General features: G+C 47.4%; 1 protein-coding gene across 3 annotated transcripts in view; it reads left to right on the plus strand.

The window, feature by feature from the left end:
* Positions 1–10,602: 10,602 nt before the first annotated feature.
* Positions 10,603–18,971, plus strand: part of Vps35l (VPS35 endosomal protein sorting factor like) — a 122,748-nt gene continuing 114,379 nt past the window's right edge. The window contains exons 1-3 of one of the 3 annotated variants that reach the window (XM_023704383.1): positions 10,603–10,694; positions 14,759–14,858; positions 17,531–17,698. In XM_023704383.1, coding sequence (XP_023560151.1) covers positions 17,654–17,698 — 45 coding nt within the window. In that variant the 5' untranslated portion in view covers positions 10,603–10,694; positions 14,759–14,858; positions 17,531–17,653. Of the gene's footprint in view, positions 10,695–10,801; positions 10,846–10,953; positions 11,107–14,758; positions 14,859–17,530; positions 17,699–18,971 lie in introns of those variants that run through there. The other 2 variants (XM_004644209.2, XM_023704384.1) reach the window with 2 other exon arrangements.

Consider the following 18,971-nt stretch of genomic DNA (forward strand, 5'->3'; position numbering starts at 1 on the left):
GTATTGATGTCAAATGTTCTCAATAAAACTATGTAACTACTGTCCATTAACATTCTATCGGGGGCTGGAGAGATGGCTCAGTGGTCTAAAGCACCTACTTGGAACAAGCTTGGCAAAGCACAGGGACCGCGGTTTGATCCCCCAGCACCACATGCCAGCCAGCCGCACCCCCTGGTGGGCTGAGCTGGCCACACACACACATACACACACACACACACACGCACACACACACACACACACACACTAAATAAATGTAAAAAAAAAAAAAACAAAAAACATTCTATCGGGGGCTGGGGAGATGGCTCAGTGGAATAAGCTCTTTCCTGGCAAGTGCAAGGGCTTGAGTTCAATTCCCAGTTCTCCTAAAACAAACAAACAAAAAAACCAAAACAAACAAACAAAAACCCCATTCTACCGGGATCTGACTGCTATGTCCATGGTTGATAAGAAAATTAATAAATAACAGTTCTCTGGTTACACTTTATATTTCAATGTACTTGATAATCACATAAAATTCTAATAAATGAATATATTGCTCCAATTAGATACATCAATATCGACCCAGATTTTCCTAAAAAAAAAATTCACTAAATCCTATTTTATATCCCTATCTGCTCATGACATTCATGCCAAGCTAAAAAGACAAATCTTAGTCCTCAACCCCACAGGAAATCTTACTGACTTTCCATGTCTTCAATAATAGAGACTAAAATTAACTATATACAGTCCCAACTTTTGGTCACAACAATCAGGACTCCCATCAAAACAGGACATTGACAAGGTAATGCTAAGTCTAAATAATGCTGCCACCTGAGCCAAGTGTGGCGAATGAGGACACTGGGCACAAGCCTGCTCCAACTTGCAGCCCTCACCAGGACTTGATCCCACTGACAAGCTCGAGAGTCACTGGAAATGCAACTGCTCTGTCTGCCAGATAGCGGGTAAGTCATCCAATTCCCTGTCCTCACAGGAGAACTCACTATAGCCAGATCCATATACTTGACCTGCTTGGTCTTGCCACTGAAGAGCAACAACAAAGCTTGGGTTCCTTTGTCAGAGTCTTGAGTTTCACTGGACATCTCAGGTAAAAAACCTCTTTTCTTCCTGATATGGAGGCCAAATATAGTGCTCTTCTTGAGTTCTAAAAATCAGTATATTAGATCTACAGTCTCCATAGTAGGTGCTGATGGTTGACCTACATGACTCCTTCAGATAGGCCTAGTCCTTGCTGACTTCAGACACTTCTTCACTCATAATTTCCTTGTGATCCCAACCTGTCCCATAACTCTCATGGAGAAAAATGTCCTCCAAAAGCTCTACTTCTCTCTCACCACTCTCTCTCCCTACAGTGTACATCCTCTAAACCCAACCTTAAAACACAGCCAGCTCCTCCCTCCCTCTTCCCTTGTTGACCACAAACTCTGAGACACTTCCAGTCCCACTCGTGCCACACATGCTGTTCCTATGCTACTGTGTTTCAGAGATGCCACAGCCTTTCCCTACATTCCTCAATACCCAAATAGCCTCCAAACATCAGAGGAGACTCAATCCCATGCTCCTTCTTCACCATTCTCTTACACCCAAAATGCCAAGACCTCTTTGCCTTTACATAGACTGATCCAGACTCTCCGATCTCAGCAGCTCACATAGACAGCCCTACCTCAAGGGTTTACAGATAGTCCTCACTTTTTTTTTTTTTTTTGTGGAAGCGGGGATTGAACTCAGGCCCTTGCTCCTGCCAGGCAAGCGCTTATTCTACTGAGTCATCTCCCCGGCCCCTAGTCCTCACTTCTTTAGCCAAGCCCTTGCTGTTCATCTCAAAACCCTTGATCTCAAGCCCAGCCTGCTCCTTTAACATATCTATAACCTCCTCCTTTGCTCCCCATCTCATGCCCTGGCCCTAAGACACACAGCTACTCTTCTGAATTTTCTATCAGGATGAGGGTATAGGGTCTCTCCTGCCAAAGCTTAGCTAGCTTCACCAAAACTTAAATATCTGGGACTCACCCTCACACCCACTACTTGTGCTATTACTGCTGACTGCAAAGCCCTTCTTTGTGACCTTCAGGTACTCACCACAAAACAACAAGTTCTCTCCTTACATGGTTTGGCTAATTTCTTCTGCCTCTGGGTTCCCAACTTTGTTTCCCTAGCGCAGCCTGTCTATAGTGCGTCAAAAGGTTCCCTATTAGATCCCCTTGACCCCACTGCTCCTGTACATCTCTCTTTTCACAAGCTACAACAGGCTCTCTGAAGGGCCCCAGCCCTCATTCAACCCAATCCAACCAGCCTTTTACCCTATACACTTCTTGACAGGGTCACAATGTAGTGGGTGTTTTAAGATATAAAAAGAGGCCAACCACATGCTTAGGCAGATGCAGGGACCAGGGTTCAATCTCCAGCATGCTGTGCTGGCCCTGCCCCTGGGGCATGTGGAGACTGAGACTGAGACTGGGAGTGGTGCTGCAAGCCTGTAATGCCAGTGCTCTGGAGGCTGTAAACAGGAGGATCACTATGAGTCCAATCTGTGTAGTGAGACCTGGTAGACCCTGTGCTAAATACTTTACAAAAAAAAAAAAAAAAAGAAAAAGAAAAAGAAAAAAGAAAGAGAGAGCCCATCCCTTCAGGCAGTAGCCTACCTTTCTTTTCTTTCTTTCTTTCTTTTTTTTTTTTTTTTTTTTTTTTCGCGGAACCGGGGATTGAACTCAGGCCCTTGCACTTGCCAGGGAAGCGCTTATTTCACTGAGCCATCTCCTCGGCTCCCAGTAGCCTACCTTTCTAAACAACTAGACAACATAGCTCGTGGATAGATTTTGTGTCTCCATGCACTTGCAACAGCTGCCATACTGACACAAGAGACAAAAAAGTTCATTTTAGGACAATCTATCACAGTCCACTCCCCTCATCACCTTAGTGAGCTCATCACACACAAAATACTCCCAGCCCTAATGAGTCCTCATATATAACAAATCCACTTAATGTTCATAGAGGATCCTTCTATTACTTTTTCTACCTGTAACCCTCTCAATCCCACCACCTCATCCTACACCTCTGATGAGGCCCCTCAATACAGTTTTGTTGAGGTCCTACAGATGACCCCGACTCCTTTTCCACACATTTATAGCAAAAACTAAAAAAATCAATTAACCTCCTCTTCAACATGGTCATGGTAAAATGACACATTCAGATCATAGACCCCTTTTTTCTTCCCCTCCTGTGTCCTTTAATCATGATGACATGTACTCATAATATGCTGTCTTTTAAAACTTTTTTCAAGTTCTTTTCAGTCTCCAACATGAGCCTTCACTAATGATAAACTTCTAGTCCTGGCTGAGACACCTGGCACTAACTTCTATGTGGAGGAAGTGAACTGTCATCCTGTCGACCTCCCTCACACCCAAGACCACACCCCCTTCAGCAGGAAACACTCTAAAAGACACTTTGACCCTTTCATATAACCAAAAGATGGAAATGATAGATTTTGACCCTAGTATGAGTTGCTGAATCATTATGGTGCTCATCTAATATGGCTGAAGCCCTTAAAATAACAGCCCATCTTCCCCAAGACCACCTATCCCCTTCTTCAACTCAGCCCAGGGTGCAATTTCCTTTCACCCTTCCTACCACCTCAGGGAAGACCCCCAATCAGTTTCTTAGGTATATCTAGGCATCCCTCTCAAACCCCACCCTTGGCAACAGGTCATAAAAGCCTCAGCCTCCCTTTGTTCAACTGCAGAGAATCCCTCAACTTCCCCAGATTCTCTCCATGTCCTCAAAGATAATAAAGCCCCTTTTCCTTTTTCCTTCTGCCTGTTTCTCTGCTGTGCCAGTGCCTGAAAAAACCTATCAATGATCAACATATCTTTATGGCCAACAAAAGATACTAGTGTCATTTTTCTAGGGTTTCCACACAGAAAGAGTTCTGACACAGTCTCAACTTGGAACACTCACTGGATTTTGTGAATTTGCTATGACAGACTGGTTACCTCCATGAGCTGTTCTGATGGTGTTTGGTGTCTTCCAACCTGTTTAACAGTAAGGAGGAAGTCCAAGAAATTTTCATTCAAGCTTGCTTTGAGGTGTGCAGCCACTTCCATTCCTACCTGCAGTTAAACAAAATGAAATTACTTTGACACTAGAACAGCTTGTAAATAGGCTTTATGCACTGATGCATTTGTGTTAATTAAAAATACAAAATAAAAAAATACACACACACACACACACACACACACACAATATTGCTAAAACTGAACTCCTTAGATAGTCATGCTGCCAAACCGCTACTTCACCACAAACACAAGAGCCTTGTGAAGCTGATCTCTGGGAAACAGTTTATGCAAGAGTGACAGGTTTGTCCCATTGACCTCTCCCTCCCCAGAGGACATGAGAGTTAGCCACAGTGATGCCTCCTAGATGGTTGGGGACCATTCCTCCAGGAAGAATGAAGTGAAACCCAGAAAGAATGAAGTGCAAGAATGAAGGTTAAATTTAAAGAACAGGCCTATGGCTGTTGGAGGGAGGAAGGGCCATATCAAAGCACAAGTGCACAGATTTTAAAAATACCAACATCAGATCCAACACTACTATATTGTGACTCTCCTGTCTTTCCCTGTCCTTAATCATAATTATTAAAAAAGGCAACAATTATGTGTTTAGTGACAGCAAAGCCTGCCCAGTGGACAAGCAGTAGAGATGAGCAAAAAGGGCCATGGCTAAGAGGAAGAATAAATCATACTATCCCTTAATAAATAGCAGCTTCAAGCTCCCCCACTCCCCACCTACTTACTGCTTTTGTGTCTTGTTTATCTCTTCTCATAAAGCCAAATGAACAGCTTGGCAACTGCTTGGGTCAAAAAGACTTCTCTCCAGAGTAGGAAGGGCCGCTGCTCATGACTTAGATATGCCGTTTCATCTGGTGTAATATCCACTTCCTATCACCAAACAGGAACATCTCTGGGGACTCCAAGCTGTCTCTCTATGATGCCTGTGCTGCACTTATCCCCACCCAAGGCCCAGAAAAGGGAACATGAAAGAGTAGCTGGGCTCTATCATGTACCATAGCCCATGCTATAGCCACAGTGACTGGTCTAGTGGGAAGCAAGTGACGTAAGTGGTCCATTCAGAATCAGCCCTACGACTGGCTGGATCTACTACGAAATGGTGCCCTTTGTAAAAGTTGGCAAGGTGGAAGCTTAGAGGTGCTGTGGGCTACAATATGTAAAGAGCAAGCCAAACAATGAGGCCAACCCAGAAGGAGGCCAAATCCTGACAATGCTCTTTGAGGCCCTTTATTGAGCCATGCGCACCACTACTCCACAGTCGGCAGACACACACTGATCAGCTCCCTCCTACCTTAAATAACATGAACTAGGTTTCTCCAGTGAAACTGAAAGAAACAAGACTGTCTCTTCATCTTCTTAGGAAAGAGTTCAGAGGCTCTTCCATAACTACTCAGCTAGGAGAGCCGATGCCATGAAATGCGCTGCACTCATCATTACTTTCGCTGGAATAGGTCTGCTTTGTCCTGACTTTTCCTCCTAAAAGGCCCCTAATGAGCTCTAGAAAATATACCTGATGCTCCTGAATCGAACACCACCCAAAATTTACACACGTGGCCCTCTGTCAGACGTGAGCTGGATGCTCTTTGAGTATCAAAAAGCAGGCTTACAAGACCTCACAGAGGCCAGTGAGGTCTCTGTGACACTTGAGACCATATTTTCATCATTTGCTGCTCTCAGGCAGAAACACATTAAAGGCTTCAGTGCTCTCAGGGACCTGCCCTCAACAAGGCCTAAGGGGTCACTGGAGACCATAACCCTGGTTAACAAGCTCTTGTAGCTAGGGAAAGCAGAAAAGATTCACCACTGAGAGGGCCTGAAAGGCAAAGCTCCTCTGTGGCTCAAGAAAAATGGTTCCATCTGCTTCAATGGCTGTATTTTTCACAAAGAAGAAACTAAGCTCCACATCAAAGTGTCATGGTAGTTTATAGGACAGAAAAGCCATGATGCCCAACCAGTCCCCCTCACCCTCAGACTGCTGTCCCAGATGACACTGCTCCCTGCCAGGGGCTATACCAACTCATGCTAGAGCCAGCTCTCCAATAACAAAACAAAAACTATCAAGCTAAAGGTAAGTAAGAAGGTTAGTAAGAAGAAATCTGTGCTCTAAAAGGCTTGGGAGTTTCCTTCCAGCAAAAACTGACAAATAATCCTACAAACCAGGTTATTTGTGCGAAGATAACCTTAAACACTCCCTAACAACAATGACTCATGCTTAGTTGGTCTCCACATAACTTTTCACAGCAATATTGTAACTGCTTTCTATAGAACTGAGCGGGTCCTAAAACTGGCCACTAACAAGTCTTCCTCTCACTGTCTTCTGAGGTGGTGGGGAAGAGGAGGCCCAAAGAAAGTGTGGAAGGTAGGAGCAGCCCCAGGTGTTCATACCACCTACCTGGCACAGGTAAGCCTGGGCATACATGGACTGACACACAGCGGGTCCCCGATGGCTCTGATCATGCAGGTCAGTTGGGGCAGGCACTCCAAAATCCCCTTGGCAGAAGCAGAAAGGAGGCAACTTCATGCCTGATGGAAGAATTTGCTACTTTCTTAGTTTTAAAATAAAGATGATATAGCCCAGACTGGCCTCAAACGTGTGCTGATTCTCCTGTCTCAGCCTCCCTCAAGGTAGCATTATGGGCATGTGCCACCTCTCCCGGCAAACTTCCATATTTGGGAGAAAGGCAAAACCCCACAAATTTCAGAAACATATCAAGGTTAAAGTGTGACAGTTTTCTAAGACAGAGTCCTAAGACTTTCTTTCCTGGTCTGATTCATTCATTGAATGATTCCTTTTGGCAATATTTGTCTGCTCCGTGCCTAAGGCTGACGTTTACCTTTTTTCAGGCTTGAAGTCACATTTACTAATTTTTTTTTTCTTTTTTTTTTCTTTTTTGGTGGAACCAGGGATTTGAACTCAGGCCTTTGTAATTGCCAGGCAAGCACTTATTCTACTGAGCCATCTCCCTGGGCTGTTTTCTCTTTTTTTTTGAAACGGGGTTACACTATACTGTTCCGGCTAACCTTGAGCTCATTAAGTATCCCAGACTGGCCTCAAAAGCACAACCATTCTCCTGTCTTGGCTTCCTGAGTGCTGGGGTTACAGGCATAGGCCACACTCTACTAATTTTAACAGTTTTGTCCCTCAACAATTTTCCACCCACTGGCCACCCTTTCTCTTCTCTCTCTCTCTCTCTCTCTCTCTCTCTCTCTGCCTTCAGCACTGACTTAATCAATGTCCAGTGCTCATCTCTTCCCAGACCCTCAGGGCAGATCAGCTACCCTCTACCTCTGCTCCCTATCCAGGTGAATTATGCGATTCCTTCTGCCCAGGCAGTAAGGTCTCTTCAGCACCATCTTATTTCCCCAACTACTTCAGACATTCCTAGATCCGAATCAACGATGTGGAGGAGGAATTCTAAATCCAATCAAAAAAGCAATCAGTGCAGTTCCTAGTGTCAATTCCTGACTTGAAGGAGTGACTGGTGTGTCAGTGGCTCTGTGGAACACAGACCTGGCTTCGCTAGGCTCTTTTAACTGTACGCAGAACCACATCTGTGATGAACCAGTGCAGCAAGTAGCTGCAGGCCCCAGGGCAAATGCATCAGCATTATCTTCTTCATCACCCCATCATCAGCTTTTTCTCCTCCTCCTTCATCAGCAGAAGCCCACAGGACCATGTTCCTACTGTGTGGCTGGCACTCAGGGTGGCATGCAGAGTTTAAAGGATCTGTACAGATCCCTTCCTAGGGCCACACTCACAACACAGGAACCTAAGGCTCACAGACTCTTAAACAAGTTTCTCAATCCACATAGTCCATAGCTATGTGACCAGGACTCAAATAAGGTCAAGCTGCTCTCCTATAAACTAATTCACCAACTCCTGTAGCTTGGGTTTTCCTCTATATTCATTGTATTGATGTTAAAATGGGTGTTTCTACAGGAGAATCATTATGAGTCCGATCTACGTAGTCAGACCTTGTACACCTTGTAGACGCTGTCCTAAATACAGTAAAAAAAAAAAAGGGGGGGTTTCTATTTCATTAAGAGCACACCTGGAGTAAATACCAATTAAGTGATTCACATCAGATCTACCATAAGGTGCCTGTCAATGATAACAGTTATAATGCCATTAGTACGTCTGTATGTATAAAACTGTTAGAAATATTATGGTGCTAAACTCTCAAAAAGAGCCTTATATTTTGGAGAGGAATTTATTAAACTTCATGAGCAATCCTTCCACATGGCTATAAAAACATTCTATTAAATAAGACACAATCTAGACTTATTTCCTGTGTACAAAGAATATTCCAGAAGAAAACCAAGTGGTGTGAGAGCATGAAAATGTTCCTCCTAACACAGGTGTTCACCCAATGTTGGAAATGGAGGAAATAACCAGAAGGTATTGCTCCTGAGTTCAAGATGGAAGGCCTCACTCTTTTCTCCTCATTCACATGGAGGCCACCGACTGTGAATGAAACATGAGTTATAACAACAATATGAACAAACAGATTTGAAATGCTTTAAAAGTAATGGACCATAGGGGCATGTCTGCAGGTTCTAAAAAGAGTTGTAGAAGCACATAGCTGGACACAGTGGCACAGGCCATTTATAATCCCAGTACTCTAGGGAGGCTGAGGCAGTAGGAAAGCAAGACTCTAGGTTCAATGTCCAGTAGAGCAAACAAGCAAAGCCCCAGTGACCTTGGGTCTGAGATGCAGCGAAATCACATCCCTGATCACAATCTAACAGCTGCTCAAAGGCAAAAATTATGTTTAACTGTTTATGTATGTGAAATCTAAATTGAAATTAAAAATTTGATATTGCCTTCTCACCCATCTGGCCCCTTCCCCTCATTGGTTAGTGTTCCTCAGTGGCCCCCAATGCTCCAATTTCTTGGGGACTGCAACTAGAATCGTGGGTTTGCTTCCAATTTACCTACCTTTCCCAGCCTGTTTGCGGACTGACTGCTCATATTATTACATGTGTAGTACACCAGATAAGAGTGGGTTTGGAAGAATGCACCAAAGACAAGAGCACCCCTGCTGCTCTTGCATCCTGCTGCCAGGCCTTTTCCATGGCCTTCCTCCTCCTTTACCATCCAGGGTTTATTATAACCTCAGTGTCACAGGTAGAGAAACCTGGAGTCAGTGCAAAATCACACTCCCAGCTGCAGGTATATTCTGTTGCATGTCCCAAAGCTCTTGATACTGGGGCTTGAAAGCGAAGCAGGAAAAGCAAGGTCAGAGATGGTGCTTCATGCTTCCACAGCAGTGATCCGGGTAAAGAGTTCAATCCCATCTCAGACTTTTCATTTCCGTTTCTGTTCCAGTTATGTGAAATCAACAATCCACGGTAGAAATTCCAGTGGCTTGCAAGAAGAGACACACCAAGGGAGCCTGCAATACTCTCACCCCATAGGTACTGAGCATTTGGTAAACACAGCCTTTGAGGAAAACGTGGGCTGGGGACATGCACTTCATCAGTGTAAAGCAGAGGCTACTGGTAAATCCTAGTAGAAGATATTTCACGCTGGTTGGCCATGAAGCACAGGCCCCCGACGCGGGAAGGGGGCTCAAATCACACAGCCATTGCACCCACCAGTTTGGAGAAGCTCTCCATTCCAAACTATTGTGGAAGGTTGTTTGCTGAAAGTGGCCAACAGACCCCATCCTTCCACTGCCAGGCGGTGTGGATAACCGGTGCACTCTGGTGTCGGGGGTGGAGAGCTGACCCATTCAATAGTTTTGGCGCGCTGCCGACTCTCCGGGGAGGGACGAGTGCCCTTCCCTTCACCCACAAGGGTTCCACCAAAGAGCTGCTCTGGTCTTCTTGGGGATGCACTGCTGCCCTTCATTCCCATCGCCCCCCGCGAAAGGGGCCATCTGCAAGCTGCGACACTGCCTGGCAACCTGGTGTGCAGAGGCGGCTCCTCGAGTCGGAGCGCTACCTTTCACAGTCAGGGTCCCGGTGCACCGCCCGATGGGCTTTCTGTGAGGAAGAGTAGCTCTCCCCTGTCTGGTTGCTACCCAAGAGGTTGCCTGGGAAGGGAGAGGCGGAAATTGGTGCCTTGCCACCTTGGCGCTGCCTCTGCCTGGTGTGGAGGCGTCCCGCACCACCAATGCGTTGATGCGGGGTGTGGGGCAGGCTCCAGAGGAGGGCGAATCCACCTCCGGAATAGTGGGACAAGTCGCGTCGGGAGGGCGGGCCCACGAGCTCCTAGGGCTTTTCGTGCACAGAGCCTGCAGAGAACCGCCCTGCACAGTTAGGGCGCCATAGAAACCGAGAGGTGGAGGGCTGTCTTTCAGCTTCAGGGCTCGTGGGCGGTGATGAGTTGGTAAACCCCGGAGGGTAGAGGTTCCCTTCTCCACCACACTTTGGGCGAGTGGCCAGGCTGATACGCCGCTAAGGAGCGGGCTGTCCGGTCCCATGACCGCGCAGGAGTGTGGCCCAGGTGGTACAGTGCCGAGGGGCGGGCTGCCCTCGCCCAACATGGTACCTGCCCTACGCAGCGAAGTGCCGAGGACCGAGGCCTCCTTCGCGGCCACTGCGCGGGAGAAAAACTGTCCAGGAGTCGTGGAGCGGAATCGGACAGCTTCCCTTCACACACTGCTGAGGCCAGCGTTTGCCTTCACAGTTACGTCCTGGAAGCAAGGGGTACTGGGACACTGGGAGGCGGAGCACCGTGCGTCACTATCTGGGCGGGGCCCAGGTGGAGAGTGAGGCGGGGCCTGGGGAGAACGTTGACGTGCGGTCATGTGACCGGCAAGATGGCGGCCTTCCAGTGGTAAGCGCTAGAGGCTGGGTGGCTTGGGGTAGGGCCCCTCTGCACTGTCTAGAATCTGTCTCCGGGAATGTGCACTGTATTCCCTGGTCGGGTAGGGCTCCTCTCACCGCATCCTAAGCTGTCCTGACCACCGATGCCCTGCCGTGCAGCCCGAAGCTAGTCTGGTGCGAGAAGGCTCGGTACCTTCTGCCCAATCCCCACTGATCTCCGAGGCAAAACCGGTTTCCAGTTCTCCGTTCGGCTTTCCTAGGAGGCGTTGGCGTGAGTCAGGGACACTGCTGCATCTAAATAACGGGCTGTCATTTACTGCGAGGGCCATCCAGAGAAAGGTATGACTAGGCTAGAGGATGGAGCGAGCAGGTAGCTTGGGGCTCTGCGTGGTTTCGAGGAGATGATTTGTTAAAGTGGGTCTTGCAGAGGCCCATCATGCGCATCATGCCGCTGGGCGTCTCTGAGCCCTGAGTTTCTTTCTAGTGACCTGGTCATGCTGTCAGTCTTCTAGAAGAATGGCTCGCTAAAAGCTTACATAAAAGAGACAAATAGGATTTTAGGGCTGGCTCCAGGAAGGTCAAAGGCCTCTGAGGGAACTTGTCCAGGTGGCCGATATTCATTTGGTTTTCAAACAAAGTGAGCCAAGCCTTGGGACTGAGCAGGACTTTGGGACTCAGCTCAAAGACTTCTCACGTGGTACAGCAATGCTGTCTTTATCAAAGGGCTGAGCACCTTTCTGGCATTAGGAAACTGGAAATGTCCGGTTTTTGTGAACTCATCTGGAATTTGTAATGGGAGAATCCAGGATGTCTTTTTCCTGCATCTTGGTACATTTTAGCCTTTGGTAGTTTAGGTGTAAATTATAAAGATGTGGTCACCATTTGGTGTCAAGGGTGTTTGTCTGTCTTCATCACCTGGCTGGGCTTTAAGTATTTCTCAGGAGGGTTGGCAAATCCATGTGTCAGTGTTCCATGAACTTGTTGCTCCTTCCCCATGCTGGTCTTTCCTGTGCCTGGAGCAGTGCTTATAGGTGCTCAATGATATCTAGGGATGAGTGAGGAAGTCAGAGTCCCCTGAAAGTGTTTCTCTCCTTACCTGATACTTAAGTCCTGGTTTTGTGCCAAGTACCCTTTATCCCATTGCAGCCTTGACCCCTTTTTCACCTAAGGCAAAGTATTTCACTTGAGATTAAGCTCTTAAATCATGTAGGCCCTAGGGGAACTGAGAAGTTTGTAGTCCTTGAACCTGGGCCTCAGATCTAAAATCTGGCTGTCTTTGTTGCAAGCCTCTTCCCCCATTATTCTCCCCCTGAGTGTGGCATTTTACCCAGGTTTCTTTACCTCTGAGACGTGATTGCCTGGCTCAAGATAGCAACCATCCTGCAGACCAGCAACTCTAAACCAACCCCCTTACTTATAGCAAAGTGCCAGTACTGCAGCTGAACCTGAATATGAGGTTTCAGTTTAGATAAAAAACAACTCACACATTAAAATCTTTTGCTTAACAGGAAAACAAAATACATTCCATAGGTGTACCTCCACTCCTATAGTCCCACAGTCACATTTCCTGCTTGTCCTTCAGACATAACATTCCTGCAGAGTTCTACACCTCTGCACTGAAAATTCTACCTCTGTGCACTCAGAATTTTCATCGCTTGCAGAGTTGGGGGAATTGGGAATGATGTAATTGTGGGAGGAAAAACTGTGTGCTCAGTTTATATGACTAGGAACTAAGAGCAACACTTGAGAATTAAAATAGCTGACAGAAAGCATGTGGTAGATTTTGGTATTTATGATATAAGGAGATTACTATGATAAATCCAGTTTTTTGTGTCTGTGTTACCGAATGTACGTCAGTTTGAAAGGAATTGTTAGCATTTAATGTGTGCTTAAACCACCTTGATTCTGACGTGTGGACCACACCAGCAGTCCAGGGCTAGACCCAGCTAGCAGTGGAGGTGTGAAACAATGGCCTCTTGGTGAAGGCAGCTGTCCCAGAGCAGAGGAGCCTTTGCTGGAGGAGGTTGTGGTGTCAGGGATTTTTATCAGCTAGCTCTTGGCTGTGTAGGCAGGGAAGCGTGGAGTCTGGCTTTTGGAGGAAACGCCCACTAGAGGGCGCTGCTCGCCTTCCCAAAGACCCAGGGCTTTACAAAGGGCGGTGCTTGTAGGTCTAGGAAATGCTAAGGGCCAGAATAAATGTCAGGAAACAAGGGAAGAAGTGGAGAAAGTCAAACTACTGTGATCGTGCATGGGCGTTCAGACGCAGAAAGCATTTTATACCCTTTTTTTAATTTTAAAAAAGCTTTATATGCAGAAATCCTCTCCCTAAATCCTTAACTTCTTACACCTACTTATTTTAAAGCTTGATCCCTTTAAGCAAAGTACACAGTTGCTTAGTTTTAAGAACTCTGAGCCTGGCCCTATGATGTGCTATCCCCTTTGCCAGCTTATAAGGAGTATCCGTCCCTGCTTTTCTCTGAAAAATGGGCGTGATCGCAGTACCCACTCCAAAGGGCTGAGGGAAGGGAGGGAACGTGTCTGATATGTACTAAGTATTTTGTATTCTTTTTTAAAAAAAAACTTCGACTCTGCCCTATACATAGCTCAGGGCAAAGGCCAGAGCTTCTATCCCACAGTACTGCACGGAAACAAAGTACCATCAGCCGACTGCATTTAGGTACACTAGTAGGGTGGGTAGTATAGTAGGGGAGAGAGATTGAGCTCAGTAGCAAATGCAGTGTGGTTGAGCACAACGTACAACCAAGGGCCAGGCAGTAGTCAGTGGGAGGAAAACAGCCATGGGAAACCTCCGGAATCGTCAGGGCCACTGCCACCTAGCCTGAGAGGAGGCTGAGTGCCCAGCTACTGGCGGAGGAACTTCTGGGGGAAGCTTCACTCTTGCCTCTTCAGATGCTGCTTCTGTCCATCTTTCCCTCCCCCACGATGGGCTCCCTGGTCTGTCTGCAGGGCCTTTTCTCCAAGCCCTCTGTGTGTGAGATTCTTTGCTGGGCTTTCCACCCTTTCTTCCTTTATTCTCCATCCTATGAATCCTTCCTGTTGTTGACTCTGAGCTGAAGACAACTCTCTGCCTTTTATCGCCCTTCCACTGGGCTTCCTGCTCTTGCCCTATACAGTCTATCTGGGGAATTCTTTCCTGGCTTGAATTTTCTCTGTGTTCCTTCCACTTCCACAGAGCATTCAAGTTCTGGCTTTTTTTTTCTCCTCCTCCTCCCCCTCTTCTCCTCCCCCTCCCCCTCCCTCTCCCTTCTCTCTTCCTCCTCCTCTCTCTCTCTCTCTCTCTCTCTCTCTCTCTCTCTCTCTCTCTCTTTCTGTTGGTATTAGAAATTGATCTTGGCATCTAATGCACTAAGCTAAACCCCCAGCCCCTTCTAAGTTTAACCATTTTGGGGATTTTTATTTTTTTCAGGTTCTCTCTCAGTTGCCTGGGCTGGGCTTATACTTGTAATCCTCGTGCCTCAGCATCCTCTCGTACTGAGCTTATACATTGCAGGCTTGTGCCTCCAGGCTGGCTCCTGGCTGTGTGTGTGTTTCCATGTGTCTGTGTCTAGTGCACTGAGATTTACTCCAAGCCCTGTGGATGCCCTGCCTCTGTGCTGCCACCCTTCATGGCCTGGATGCTATCCCATGTCAAGAACTGACAAGTACCCTAGAGGAGCAGCAGGATCCAAGGAGCTGAATTCACCTTATCAAGTGTCTGGGTTTTGGGGTTGGTCTTGCAGTGGCCTTAGCTGCCTTGATAGCTTCAAACCCATGGGAACAAACTTCTGCGCAGTGCTGTGTTTCCTGATGGTCATCGCACCAGTGTTGTTCTGCTCCAAATGCCTCGATCCTCTGTGTTTCCCGAGTAGGAGGCTTGAGTGTCTTGGGTCCTGTCACCCGCTTATGTCTCCCTGCTATTCCAGGCACTCCCGGCACAGGAACTACAGGTCTGAGTTTGCATCCTGCCGACCAGAGGCCGTCCCGCTGGACTTCGGGGACTACCATCCACTGAAGGCCATCACAGTGAGTTCCACAGTGGATGTCCAGAGCTGTGGTCTGATATGAATATCCTGGGTGCTTTCTGAGGAAGGACAGGCAGGTTCTTGGCCCTTTTCTGTTTTGCCAGTGGCAGCTTCTGTGGCAGATATAAATGTGGCAGTTCATTCCAGCCCCATTTTTGTTTTGTGCCCTCCCCTGCCCACCAACATCCCATCCACCTTCTTTTCTCATAGTGATGCGGTCACCCTGGGTGGGGGAGTGTGTGCACCTGATGGGGATGTGTCATCCAAGTGTATCTACTTAATTCTTCTGCTTGGCTCATGAGGAATCCCCTGAGGTTCCAGAGGAGTGTGCTGTCCTGAGTAGCATCTTGGACTCTGTCTCACAAACAAAATATAAAACATAGTAGGCAGGAGACTTGGGTGGCCCCTCTCCGCTGGGTTAGCATTCTTGTTGGGGGGTGTGCTTGCGTCTTGTCCCTGGGACCCTCGGAAGAGTGGTTCCAGGAGCCCCATGGGATCGTCAGGCCTCCTAATGCTGGGACCCTCCAGTGCTCTAGCCCTTTGTATAAATGCCATAGTAATTGCATAAGACCTTGTACATCCTCCCATGCACTTTCAGTCCCCTCTGGATTGCTTATGGTACCTAGTGCCCATGGTCCTAAACACTCACTCTACTGTGTTATATAGGGAATTGTGATGACAAAAAGTGGCTACATGTACAGTATGAATACAGTTGTTGGAATGCATGTATTTCCTCAAAAGTTGGATACAGAGACGCTGCCAAGAGCACTGCTACTAGCCATGCATGGTGGCACATGCCTGTAATCCCAGCATTCCAGCGGCTGAGGCACGAGGATTACAAGTTTGAGCACAGCCTGGCCCATTCAGCACCATAGTGAAACCCTATCTCAAAAAGTTAAGAAAAAAAATCTTGGGGCCAGAGAGATGGCTCAGTGGAATAAACACTTTCCTGGCAAGCGCAAGGGCCTGAGTTCAGTCCCTGGTTCTGCAAAAAGAAAAAAATCTTAAGAAGTGGCTGAGAGTGTAGCTTATTGTATGTGACCTGGGTTGAACTCCTAGTAGTGCCAAGAAAGAAAAGCAAAAAACCATAAAAATGTACACTACTACGTGCCAAGAAGTGTGATAGGTCTGGTCTAGGTGGAACCTGAGAGTTTCTGTCATCTTTGAGTGCCAGGTGACCCAACTGCTGCTCGTGCAGGGATGACATCAATAACAAGACTGTCCAAGAAAACAATAACATTTATCACATTTCTATGCCCTCAGGGCTTCTGCCTTCAGCTGTGAGGCCTTTGCTGGCACACTCCTTGAGACCCCCACCCCCTGCTTCCAACCCTGTGGACTGCTAAGCTTAGTTCTGACTCTCCAGAGTTGGGTGTCTCCAGAGTTGCGTGTCACAGTCCAAACACAACACTTCTTTAACCAGTGCAGCAATGGAGAAGGTCCTAGCAGACACCAACTGGGTGTCCCCTAACTCACTTTATTCTGATACTTCATCTGGAGGTCACATGAGACTCCACAGGGTGAGGCGCAACCCTGAAGGCCACCCCTTTCTCAGACACCAGGCAGCTTGTGTCCTGTGTCTCTGTCCTGCTGGCTATGCATTGGGGTCCCATAGCCCCTCCTTGGCCTCAGTCAATTTTCTAGGACAGTTTACTATGCTTCCTGGAAGTTTCCCAGTTTGTTGTAAGGGATATTACCCAGGGTGTGAGTGCCCTGATGAGGTCTGAGGGAAGCCTCCCTGACTTCTCTAGCACCCCCTACCTTACCTCACTGTGTTCTCTTCCCCAGCCCAGCAGCCTCCAAACCCTGAGTGCCAGGAATCTCCATGAGGGCTTCGCCTGTCCCCACAATGGCTGCATCACTCGGTCCCCAGCACTCCTCTCCCTGGAGCGGGAGGTTGATAGTTCCCAGAGACTCATCATGCCTTGGGCTTCCGGATGCCCAGGAGAGTGTCCTCCTAGGACAAAAGATGCTCCTGTCACCTAGGGAATCCAGGGACATAGGCCATCCCCTATAGCGTGATCTACATTTATGTGTTATCATCATTATTATCAGGACAGCCCTGATTTTTCTGTCTGTTAGGAGATAAACCTAAATGTATTACCATTTTGATGAGCCTGTGGGAACCTTCAGTGATTCACGAATGGAGCAGCTTCAGAACACAGTCAGTGCAGTGTCCGGCAAGTTTGGATGACGGGAAAACTGTTATGAGCCATTCTTGGAAAACAAACCAAGAAATTATGTGATTGGAGAAAATGTGCCACTTCGAGGCTGGCTGGCCTTTCCTGGCTGGTGATCTCCAGATAGAAGCTAGTTGGTAGTTTCTGCATTGTGAAGTGAAAGCTTTGCTTTTCCATTCAGGGTGTGTTGTGTTTTGTTTTAATTTGCTTACTTGGTAACCCAAGTTTCTGGGGCCACCTCAGGCTACCAGCCTCCCCGGTAGCTTTTGAAATCCTTGCTAAGCCTCACTTCCTGCCGCCTTTTTTTAACAGCTGTGATTCTGTGTCTCATCATTCTCTCAGCAAAAAAGCATCCCTTGTGGAGCGATAAGCCTCTGCTCTAAGCTGATGGCCAGACCAGCTTCCAGAAGGGAGGGACGAGACCCAGCTGGGTGTCCCTACTGGGAGGGGTCATAGAAGGCCTCCTTTGTACTGCCACAGATTCTCCCCACAGGTCACGGAATCAAAGACAAAGAAAGTAAGCCGGAAAGGAAGCACTTCTTCCACGTCCTCGTCCTCATCCAGTTCCGTGCTGGACCCACTGAGCAGTGTCCTCGATGGAACAGACCCTCTTTCCATGTTTGCAGCCACTGCTGACCCCGCAGCTATTGCAGCAGCCACGGTAATAATGCTCCAGTGGTTGTGGGCCACTGGGGTTGGGTGTGCGGGTGCTGCCTGGGTGGGATTCAGCATCACAGTGTTGCTAAGTCTGTGTAACAAAAAGCATTTCGGTTCCAACCAGGTCATCTGGTTCCAGCAGTTCAGGTCATCCAGACCTCCACGGGGCTCTGTTTAAAGTGGAAGGCTGCTGGAGATATGGGATCTCTCCCTTTTTCTTTTTCTTTGTAGTCTGGGAATCCTAAACTTTATTTTGAAAAACTTCTTTTGCTGTGTTAGGGATGGAACATAGAGCTTACCCTGTGCTACACAAATGTGCTACCACTGAACTCTACTCTTAACCCTAATATCTCTTTTCTTTTTGGTGGGCAGCTCAGCCCTTCAGCCCTCCCTGGTGGCAGGTCTAGCACGGGGCCTGTGGTGCTGGGGATTAAACAGCAGTTCCTGCATTCTTGCCTAAGCGTGGCTAAGCAAGCCACTTTAGACCACTGAACTGTCTCACCGGCCCTGTAATTTCATTTTATTTATTTTTTTATTTTTTTGCGGAACCGGGGATTGAACTCAGGCCCTTGCACTTGCCACAGACGCGCTTATTCCACTGAGCCATCTCCCCAGTCCCCTAAGAGCAGATTTTTTTTTTTTCATAATTTCATTTTATAACTGATTCTTTTTGCCTAATTTCCTAGGCATTTGCTTGTTTGTCATGCTGTCACACTCTGCAGATGCAGGCCTGTCACCCAGTTCCCGGCATTGCACCCTCCATCTGAGGTCGTCCCTGCCCTCAGGATGCTGTGTGCTTCCACAGCCGTTTCTTTGCTTGCTCATTGAGGTTTAGGCCTGATTTCTGAGCAGTTCCATTCCTACTCATATGTAAACAATAATAAAATTAACAGTAAAAGTGAAGACTCAGTCTGCTTACTGCGTGGCAGGCACCTTTTAGAGTACATTTCCTGCTGGATTCTCAGTCCATCCTTGCACAGAAATTACCGCCCTCATGTGTGGAGGTACAGAGAGGGGAGAGTCCCCGCCACGCTCAGACTCCCACCTAGCTGCTTCAGCTTTAGTGTCCACACAGTCAACTTCATTCCATGCTAAATCTCATTGTTCGTTTGTTTTTAACACATTCACAACAGGGCTGTAAGCTCTGATTTCAATTCTGGTATTTCCTGTGGGCTTCATCTAGCAGTAGTATATTCATCGGTGATCTATGAAGAGGCTTATGCCTACTCTTAGGAGCTCTTTGATGACAATACTGGAAGGAAAGGTGTTCTTTTAGC

The sequence above is a fragment of the Octodon degus genome, unplaced genomic scaffold, assembly GCF_000260255.1.
Source record: "Octodon degus isolate 3935 unplaced genomic scaffold, OctDeg1.0 scaffold00195, whole genome shotgun sequence".
Taxonomy (NCBI): domain Eukaryota; kingdom Metazoa; phylum Chordata; class Mammalia; order Rodentia; family Octodontidae; genus Octodon; species Octodon degus.